The sequence below is a fragment of the Poecilia reticulata genome, linkage group LG5 (assembly GCF_000633615.1).
Source record: "Poecilia reticulata strain Guanapo linkage group LG5, Guppy_female_1.0+MT, whole genome shotgun sequence".
Taxonomy (NCBI): domain Eukaryota; kingdom Metazoa; phylum Chordata; class Actinopteri; order Cyprinodontiformes; family Poeciliidae; genus Poecilia; species Poecilia reticulata.
Window position 1 is genome coordinate 7,013,510 of NC_024335.1, and position 10,905 is coordinate 7,024,414.

The 10,905-nt window shown below is 37.1% G+C and overlaps 1 protein-coding gene across 1 annotated transcript; it reads left to right on the forward strand.

The window, feature by feature from the left end:
- Positions 1-1,229: 1,229 nt before the first annotated feature.
- Positions 1,230-10,417, forward strand: tamm41 (TAM41 mitochondrial translocator assembly and maintenance homolog). The gene is made up of 9 exons (XM_008408549.2): positions 1,230-1,612; positions 2,640-2,822; positions 2,909-3,001; positions 3,146-3,296; positions 3,625-3,770; positions 6,564-6,729; positions 7,377-7,439; positions 7,760-9,915; positions 10,002-10,417. The coding sequence occupies exons 1-8, from the start codon at positions 1,475-1,477 to the stop codon at positions 7,849-7,851; spliced, it is 1,032 nt and encodes a 343-aa protein (XP_008406771.2). The 5' UTR covers positions 1,230-1,474; the 3' UTR covers positions 7,852-9,915; positions 10,002-10,417.
- The last annotated feature ends 488 nt before the right edge of the window (positions 10,418-10,905 follow it).

Sequence of the window (10,905 nt, forward strand, 5' to 3'; positions counted from 1 at the left end):
CGTAGACATATTACTGACAGTCAGGAATTTATATTAATTTTGAATTCATTCAATTAGATGTGAGCAGTTGGCCAATGAAACTAACACCCGCAGCAGTGCTTAAATTCATCAGACATTTTTCTTTCTACACGGTTATTACATTTTTACTTATTGAAATGTCATTAAGGATTTATTTGTAAATGTGACGTCTCCTCTGTAGCTTTTATCCAATATCTAGTTTCATTTGGTTTGACTAAATTTGTCCCTTATGGCCACACACTGTTTTCAAATGAAGACTAGACGTTTATAGGAGCAGTCATTGTCATTCTGCCAAATACTGTTCAATAATGCAGTATTTTATGTGAAACGCAAGCTGGAATTTGTATAGATTGCGGTTACACTGAAAAGTTGCAACAGAAAATGTAAAAGATGATATTATATGTAATATTTATCACAAAAAGACCATTTCATAGTTGAATACAGTGAATTAGTATACACAGTACTTCACTTTTTCCATATTTTTACAATTTGCTAAAAACAGACCAAGAGGTCACATCTTCATAAGCATTCACAGTCAATTTTCAAAGTGATTTGCTCACTTAAAAATTGTTTTCCACACAAAGCTTTCAAAAATTAGATAATCAGTAAGAACATTTGGCTGAGTTTCCTTTTTGCATCAAATAGCACAAAATATTGCATTTGTCTTAAAAAGGTATAAAGTAACTTCCTACTTTACAATACAAAAAAGTAAGCAGTGAAGCAGCCTAACAGATCGTAAATAGTGTTCCAGTGAAGATTTTACTTATAAGCATAAATGTCAAATTGACTAATTTGATTTATTGATATGTCATTTTCAATTATTTGAGATGTTCTCTTTGTTCGTATGAGATAATAATCCGTACTAAAATACATTGTACTTGAAATGTTTCTACAATTTAAAAGAAGTCCAGCTGTGGTAAATCCACAGATTCATCAGACTCCTAAACTTAATAAAACACCACCCTCTGCTGGCCATAAAAATAACCGCTCGAGGTTTTTATTTTTGTTTGTTTGTTTTGTTTTGTTTGTGTGTTTTTTCCCCCCAAGTTGTTAATGACATTTCTTTGTGAAATTATTCAAACCTTCCTTCAAGGAAAAATAACTTTATCAATGAGCGATACGTTTGCACCATGTTTATCCGTTTTTAGTCTTGCCTACCACAAGTAACTACATTTCCCATCATCCATCATGCGCCGGCTGAATCTGTGACGCACATTTTAGTCGACGGAGAATCACACATCTTATCCGTCCAAGCAAACCTAATAGATGGAGTTAAGTGAGATAACCCGTTAATTTAAGACATAATACAACGCATATTAAATACTTTATGTTAAAGTTCTTCCATGTGAGATGTATCTCTTATTTTACTCTGTCGGAATTTTGTTTTTAACTTTATTTGTGCGGTTACTTCGTCCATAAATCTGTCTGCACGCTTGTTGTGGATTGTCCCAACAAAATGACTCTTCCAGCTTTGCAAAACACCGGCGTGATTTACAGGAGGATCCTGTCACACTTTCCTCAGGACATTAGCTTAGCTTTTGTGTACGGATCTGGTGTTTTTAAACAGCATGGGACCAGCCAAGGTCAAATGGAGGTAAGAGTTTCTGCACTATTCTGGTCATAAGAAGGTGACAGCTTGGTTTAATTGGGTAAATCTGTTCTAATCAGAACATCAAGGAAGCAGCGTGGATGAGCATCTTCTTATCAGCTCAACATAATGTCTATTCGTCCCCCTAAATGTCTACAAGGTTTAATATATCACAAATAAATTGGAATTTCATCAAAACATTGATTTATGTTAGTAATTCAGCTAAAAAGTTGAGTTTCGCACATGGAATAAATTCATTAGACACAGAAAAAATACATCTTATTTTTCTGTTCATTTTGATGAATTTGGCTTAAAGCTTAATGCATACAATTTCTTAGAAAAGAAGAATATTTGTCACACTGTCATCTGTCCAACTGACCAACAGTTAAATCTTTTTGCTCTGTAAGATGCTTGACATACATTGGCTATTTTTCAAGAACAACTTTGGACAATGAATATAACAGTCCTGAAGCCCGTTTTCAGGATACATCCGTGTGAGGTGGCTCTTGAAGAAGGGACTTCAGCAGCAGTCTATGTCTTATGAATCTCTTCTGAAGTCTTTTAACCATTCTCTCAAGGCTGTTGTAACCCCTGCTGCTCCAGTTAATGTTTCTACTGAATGTTTCCCTTCCAGTGAACTTTCCAATAAAAAGTGCAATTCCTTTTGAAATTGCCTCAGACTGTCTACTGGAAAGCTGTCAAGTCGGTAGCCTTTCCTATAATTTTGTAGGCCGTAACATTTATATAATAAAATCCTTCTTGTTATGTAATGTAACCTTCAAATGGCCAGAGAAGCTAAATTGTGGGTTTTGTCAGCTGTAGGCCATCAAAATTAAAAATTATACAAGTATCACACAAGTTTAATTTTTTGAATTGAATGAATGACACAGATTAACTTAGTGATTAAATTCTAATTTAATTGGATGGAGTTAATGTTGCTCTATAGAGATATTATCACAGCTTTACTCAAAAATGATCCTAGCTTTTTCTCAGATTCATCACAATAAAAATATTTTGTTTTTTGTGTGTACAGAAAAACATGCTGGACTTTGTGTTTGCGGTGGACGACCCAGTGACATGGCACACCATGAATTTGCTTCAGAATCGCAGACACTACTCCATCCTGAAGATACTAGGGCCCACCAAGATCAGCTCCATACAAAATGACTATGGAGCTTCTGTTTACTACAACACACTCGTGCCCGCTGATGGAAGGGTAACTCACAAGATCATTACAAGACTGATGTTTTTTAAAAACATTTCTTATTTTATCTGTTTACTAAATGCTTCCCTGTATTTTAGATAATTAAATATGGGGTGATTAGCACGGACTCATTGATTGACGACCTCATGCACTGGAAGACCATGTATGTTGCTGGACGTCTTCACAAGCCGGTCAGTTTGGATTATATCAGAATTTTTTGGGACATGAAGCAAACCGATTGTTGACCAAAATAAAATCTAGTTCATGAACAAGTGTTGGACTTTGGCTAAATAGTGTTGGCATAAATCCTGTTCTCACGTGTGTTGTCCTTGTAGGTAAAAATGTTGGTACAGAGCGAGAACGGGAAGCTCCGTGCTGCTCTGGTATCCAACCTGAAGAGCGCGGTTATGGCCTCCTTCCTTATGCTGCCAGAAAGCTTCACAGAGGAAGAACTTTTTCTGCAGATTGCTGGACTTTCTTATGCTGGTATGAAACTTGGACAGCTTCTTAAAGCTCAACCATACTTACTTCATAATTTATGAGATTTGTTTTTCCAGAGCAGTTTTAATAATTACAGAGCGTTAGATCCAATTAGTGTTCAGGAGAAGAGATGTTAAGGTATTTGAAAAAGTTAGTTATCTGTTGATTAAGTTGACTTTTGAAAGTAAGTGCTTCTAAGGTTTTTATGCTGTTTTATATACTGATTGCATACATTGTGCAGCATTGAGGCATGTAAAATAACCAGGATACTGTTGACATTTCCTTTGCATTTTATAGACTTGTTTTGAAAGATAATATATTTGTGACTTTGAAGGAGATTTTCGGATGAAGATTGGGGAGGACAAATCCAAAGTGTCCAATATTGTCAATGACAACATTCAGCATTTTAGGATTCTTTACAGCAACATCCTCCGGGACTGCCCTCAGGTGGTCTACAAACCTCCACAAGGAAGACTTGAGGTACGGCAAGCTTAATGAAGTAGCAAAGCAAATTTGTCACAGCCACAAGAAATGCATTTTATTGAGATTTTTTTCGTACTTCTTAAAAGTATTCCCACAGCATGGTACTGCTATTTTAGTTCGTCCACCACACATCTTTCAAAAGTAGCTTTTTTTCCATGACAATCTATTTCCATAAAAGCCATATTTTTGGAGTGCTCCACTAATACGTACTACATCTTATCAACAAATTCTTCCACGTGAGCAGTGGATTTCTGCAGCTCCTCCAGAGTTAACATAGGCCTCCTTGCCTATGTTAACTCTGGCCTATGTTGTTTAGTTTGGCTGTCGGTGTTGATATGGAAAGTCAAAACCTAGTCATTGGTTCAATTGGACTCAGAAGATTTTGTTTCTGGATCTTCTGTATGAATTGATTCTAAACCAGTCCAGATTTGTTCCGTATTCACTTTAAGAGGGATAGACTTCTATATAGTAGCAGATTTGTTGCAGAACGACTTCAAAAAGCCCTAACATGCTTATCTTTTACTTTGTTCATTGTTTGTCTAAATACAGTATTGTGCAACCCTAAGTAGATATTCTTGCAATTTTACTAGTTTGCTCTCCACCTGCTGCCACTCCTTGTTGTACAAAAGAAACTGTTTCCACCTCCAGGCACCACACCACCCTGGATTAAACTGTCTCATAAGGGAATAGGAGGAGCGTTTAAGAATCTGGCTCTTCTGTGCATCTATTGTTTGCATGTGTGTTAGATCTTTTCAGTGAACATTGTAATACGTTTGCACAAAGTATATTCAGTCCCCAGCAGTATGCATCGGTTATAAATATTAATCATTGTCTTTGCGTTATGGGCCAGGTTTAGCTAAAAATTAGCAAATGGAAATTGAAACTTTTGCTCTAGAGCTTTTGGAAGAACCACAAAGCAATAATAAAAAAACTAAGCAGGTCACAACATTTTGGAGTCCATCATTAGTTTGGGATAAATCTATTTTAAATTAAGTCCTTCAGTCTTTCAATAGCACTTAGATGCAGTAAGCTGATTAAAGTTACTATCTAATAATGTTCTTTTTTATGCATCAGTGTACATTATGAGGATATGTGACTGGTGGCGTTGCGTATTAAGCTACTATTAAACACTGAGTTTTGGTATTTCATCTTTTTCAGAGAATCCCCTGCTGTGAGGTCTGTTAATGAATTGCAGCTATAAAAAGAGTGTAAAAACATCTTTGGTGAATGTTTTCTGTAAAATGTTTCAGACAGAGCCTTCTTATGGGGGAACACCTTTATCTGCTGCATCTTACTAATTTAAATAAATAAACAGTAGTTACCACATTACTGAAATCTTTAAGGATTTAAAACCAATAATTTTAATGTTTTACTTCTTACCAAAAATATTCAGCTAAGAAAATGTTCAAAGAAAAACCAGAATGTGCAGAACTAGGTTGTACAGTATGTTCGCCAAGAAGCACAGATAAACAAGTTTTTCCTCCACAACCTGTGCATAACTGGAACAGTCATCAACAGTGTAAACTCAGAGTCACCGAAAAAAAAACTAGTTCTGTATGAGAGTATGTTAGAACAGGTGGCGCTTCTACTTCACATGAATCTCTTTTATTCTTTTCAAAAGTCAAGAGGGACAGGTTTAACAACAAGAGCTCAAACTACTTTTTATGTCTCAGCACAATTAAATTGATTGAATGTTGTTTCAAAAAGCAGCATATTTGATTCAACACATTGAGCAATACCTTGGGAATGTGTACTGCTCAGTGGTCACTGTATTTAAGTCTTTTCTGTCACGCAGAAATAATATAGGCTATCATATGTTCAATTACTAGGCAGAAAATATAGAGAATATATATGAGGGAAAAAATGGTGTAGTTTTAGGACTACATAAAACATTAAGTTTTCTCTTCAATCAAATCTAATTGGACAGCTTTTCATAAAATATTGTGGGAAATGCAGAACAGTATGTCTGTTCTGCACCATGGATCATTAACTATAATACAAAATTTTTAAAACATGTCTTAGCACAAAAAAATATGTCTTAATGCAGTAAATCAGCTGCATTTTTACACACCAACTACAACTTGCAACAAACATATCAGATCCCGCTTTATTGGTGTTTAATCCTTCTTTGAGAAAGAAACATTTTGGATCATCAAGAGATTGGTATTGCACTCAACTTGACAAAGAAATTTTCACTGTTCCTCTGTTCTGCTTCATGTGCCTGTCAGATTTCAGCACCTTCTTACCAGAAAAGAAGAAAATAAGTATATTAAAAAAAAGCTGCTAAAGCCTGTCACAGTTATCCCACAGGTGGCTAGAGGTGAGATCAAGGTGACTGCTAGCTCTAGGAGGAAAAACAGGTGGGCTTTTTGATGGGGCTTGTCTATATAAGATATAGAAAAGCTATATAACTTGCATAGACAATCTTGTCTATATCTTATATAGACAAGCTATATAAGCTTGTCTATATCTTATATATAGACAAGCTTGTCTATATCTTATATAGACAAGCTATGTAAGCTTGTCTATATCTTGCAAACAATTCATCAATTGATTGGATGGACTACTCGATTACTTGAAGCAACTTCAGTTTTACTGAAGCACTTTTTTAAATAATAGAAAATCCCCCAAAAATGTAAAATTTAAAACAACACTCTGATATACGTAAGACTTGAAAATATGTAATTGGAACTGCGCCTCCTAGCTAAAAACCTGTTATTCAGCTCAAATAATTCCTATTGTCAATCAAGATATCTGCATCTCTGAATTATTCTAATTTGTGTTCTGTAGGTTGACAAAAGTCCTGAAGGCCAATTCATCCAGCTGATGGCGCTGCCCAGAACTCTTCAGCAGAGGATCACAAAGCTGGTTGACCTTCCAGGGAAAAACCGGGACGTGGAGGAGATCCTGCTGCAGGTAGCTCAGGACCCCGACTGTGGAGCTATGGTGCATCAAGGTATGTGGAAAATGTGATAGAAAAAACTAAAACCTGGTCAAAGATGGGTTTTTGTACGAGGATTTATACTAAAAGTCGCTTAAACAAAGTAGATGAAATCAATACAGGCTGCACAGTGGCGCAGTTGGTAGAGCTGTTGCCTTGCAGCAAGAAGCTTCTGGGTTTGATTCCCAGCCCGGTCTTTCTGCATGGAGTTTGCATGTTCTCCCTGTGCATGCATGGGTTTTCTCCTGGTACTCTGGTTTTCTCCCACAGTCCAAAAACATGACTGTCAGGTTAATTGGCCTCTCCAAATTGTCCTTAGGTGTGAGTGTGTGTGCATGGTTGTTCGTCCTGTGTGTCTCTGTGTTGCCCTGCGACAGACTGGCGACCTGTCCAGGGTGACCCCGCCTCTCGCCCGGAACGCTAGCTGGAGATAGGCACCAGCAACAAGGGTGTGAAGAAAATGGATGGATGGATGGATGGATGGATGGATGGATGGATGGATGGATGGATGGATGGATGGATGGAATCAATCAATACAGTTGACTTCCCTTAGAATGATAAGACAGGTGGCTTTACTTCAAGAGACCAATAGATGAAGCAATTGCTGTTTTTTCTCTCCTTTAAAAGCAGTCATGCTGCTGACTGTTGTTGCTCCTCCACAGGTATCTCATCTATTGTTAAATCATCCAGCATAACACAGAGTATCAAAGGCATTGCTACAGCTGGTAAGAACTCCTACGGTGTCTCTGTAATCTTCCTAATAAGCTAAAGTAATAACACTACACTTTTGATAAAGCACTTTTTTACACTTTGTCCAGCTTAAAAGCTACAAGTAGAAGTTTAGTTTGGTTTTGAAAGAAATGTTGTTTATCTAAGACAAAAAAATTCTGTTAAATCTGTTATCTTTCCTGATACCGATCCTTAAAATTTACAGCATTTTTCACACTTTCTTTCTATTCTACCGTTTTTTAGGCAGTATGTTTTTAGGTATTTTTTTACCATGTGAAACTGTCTTGATGAGGATTTTGTGTCCTGGTCCTGTCAGGTTTACGGAAGACCTTCTCCTACAGCTCCAAAAAACTGATGAAGATGTGGAAGGGCTGGAAGAGGAAGCAGTCAGCCTCACAGATCTCCTGATGCAGATTACTAGGAATTTTTCACTTCTTAGCTATGTTTTGTATCACTTTGTGTGTTTGGTGTGGAAGTCTCTCTGCACTTGTCCCGTCCCATTAAACCTCCGATGGCTGCAGAAGAAACCATTACATTTCCAGAAACAAGACTGAAAATGGGGTTTATCGTTGCACATACGGCCATCAGATACTGCTGAGAGGGTCACAGGAAAACTCTGCTGATAAAAAGGTCACTGAACCTGTGTGAACATGTACCTGAATAAGTTTGGGTTCAGTTAAGTATTACATTTTTGTGTTTTTTTGTTTTTTTTTTCTATTGATTGTGGGTCCTGCTTTGGGTTTCATCCCAGGCAGTCACTTTGCCAAAGATTTGTTGAATTTGTATATCTTTCCTTGTGTTTTTATTCATTCACTGCAGTTTTCCAATGGGAAGCTGCCTCTACTGGATTTACACTGCAATTATAAAATGATGCAGTAAAAATAATTTATAAAAAAGTTTATTAAACCAGGTTTTAAAACACAGCAACAAATCAGCTGCTTAGTTTGGCTTTGCATATATGTTCAGTAAAAGCTGAAGCTCCTGATTTAAGAAAGGAGAATTTTGAACTGACATTAATATCTCTACTCAGCTTCTTCATTGCATTTCAAGAGAGTGTTTCTGCCTTCTAGTAAAAGGCTTTGGTTATCATTAATGTAAAACTAAACTCTAGTTGCTCAACACACAGTACTCAACACCTACCGTGTTCTAGTGAAATCAGATTACACAGACATGGATTTTTTTATTAATCATTTTTGTTATGTTGTGATTTTTCAAAGAATAAAATCATGTTTAATTTGTTTCATAACAGTTTTTAGTGAAGTGCAGTGGGAGGTAGGAGACCATTTTGTACGTCAGTGGGATCAGGCATAATTGGTTAACGGATTCATGGGAAAAAGAAAGTATACCCTGTAATAAGGTCAAGTATCAGAACATAATAAAAGTTATCTGCTCCTTGTCAAGTTTAAAGATTATTCAAACACATATGACAGATTTCTGCTTTTTGTTAAATTTAAAACAAAAATGACAAAAAAAAAACGGGTATAGAAAAAAATATTTTGAGCAGCAACAATGTAAAGTAGTAAATTTATTGCATGACATAATCAGACTAGTGCCAGAATGTTTGGTCATCTTTTTCAAAAGTTTAATGTTACTACTTCTGATTTTTTTTTAGGTCCTGCGAGAGCATTTTTAATTTGCTGAGGCACGGACTTTGAGCCATTGATTTTCTTTTTCTGACATTCATTCAAAAACTGCTCATTTATTCTAGAATATAATTCAAGAATACCTACCTATGCAAGTTTCAATGTTTAACTCCAGTGAAAAAAGTTGTAAACTTAATTTTTTTTTTGCCTAACGGTTTTGTTCAATGACCGGCTTCTGCGGTTTGCATCATGAACGGATGATCTACAAATGACACTAGGCCAAGTCTGAAATGCCACAATAACAAATGTGAACTTCCTACCCACTGGTAAGAAGTGGGTAGGAAATTCACATTTACTGCTTTGAACACATTTAAAGCAGTATACAGCAGAATGAATCTAATGCACTGAAGTCAATGAAACAAAATAGAAAACAGTGCTGTGACAGTGATACAGTTCAGTGAGTCATCTAACCACTTGCGTTTGTTTTGTCCACCTAACAGCATTACATCGTGAGTCACACTTTACTAATGGACACCTGAGTCATCTTACAGCACTGGAAACGCCTTTTTCTTTTCTCTTTAACTGTAATTCACCAGCTATTACTCTATGTTTCTTGGATGCATGTTTCTTGTTGGTCAACATTTTTGTAGAACCATGTTATGCAACTGTTCTGTTAAAGACAGAAGACTAAGGTTGCTGAATCTTTTTGTATTGGCTCTTGTGACCTATGCTTGATAGTGAATTGACTGGAGTGAGAGATAGAAGAAGACATGTGGGGAAGGTTACCAGGCCAGAACTTGAACCCGCGACATCCGCTTTGAGGACTAAGGTCTCCACATGTGGGTCATCCCCAACCCCTGCATCACCACAGCACCCCACATGTGAAATTGTGAGAAGACTGATCTTAAACACCATCTTTGTTTTATGCTCATCTATTCTCATCTGACCAAAACTCCTCTTTCCACATACATGCAGGTGCTTCATGGCTTGTGGACTTCTTGTGGCTTCCTTTGAACAATGGTGTGCTTTGTGCACGTTTTCCATATAAAACACACACTGGAGTACATGAAAAATATAAATCCTACCAACATATTTCACCCACTTGATCTCTACTCCTTGTCCCTACCAGTTATCATGGGCATCTTTGTTCTGGATTTCATTTTTGAGTGTAAGGGTAAATTGGGTTGAATCCAAATACAATTCAAATATTGATGTTCATGACTGCATAAACATAAATGCGGTAAAGTTGAATGGGGGTAGAGGTGCTAATACTCCAATAAAACCCTTTTTAAAGACTAGAATAATATACTTTTAAATGTCCCATCTTGGGAAAACTACTTTCTGTAGATGTAGAACTGAAATAAATGTCTCAGCAGCAGATTAACACCTTGCGACAGTAAAAGTCAGCATACTGCCTGCCTGGTTCTGAGCCTCGTTCCCTGCTGCTGAAGGAGATAACGTCAAGCCCTCCCTGGGTCATAGTAATGCGCACAGTGACAGCTGTGTGATGCAATGCCCCACCATCATAATGTATGCTGATATCACTGCCTCAGAGCTCTACCAATCAGCGAGCTTCACTTTCACCACCTGCTAGGAACTGAATTCCATCATTCCAGGCATTCCTGCTCCCTCCCTCCCTGCCTGCCTCTCTCCCTTCCTCCTCCGCCTCCTCCTCCTCGTTTACAACCAAGTTTGTCCCGACAGCTCTGCTACTATTGTCTGTGCTCGTTTTCACCGCCGCTTTTTTGTTTTCTCTCTCTCTCTCTGGGAATAACATTTATAATAAATATCTATTTTGTTTTATTTCTTACCTGGATATTATACTGGAAGACACCAAAGTGGCGCTTGAAGGAGGTAGGTGTTTGGTAAATAAGAAGTT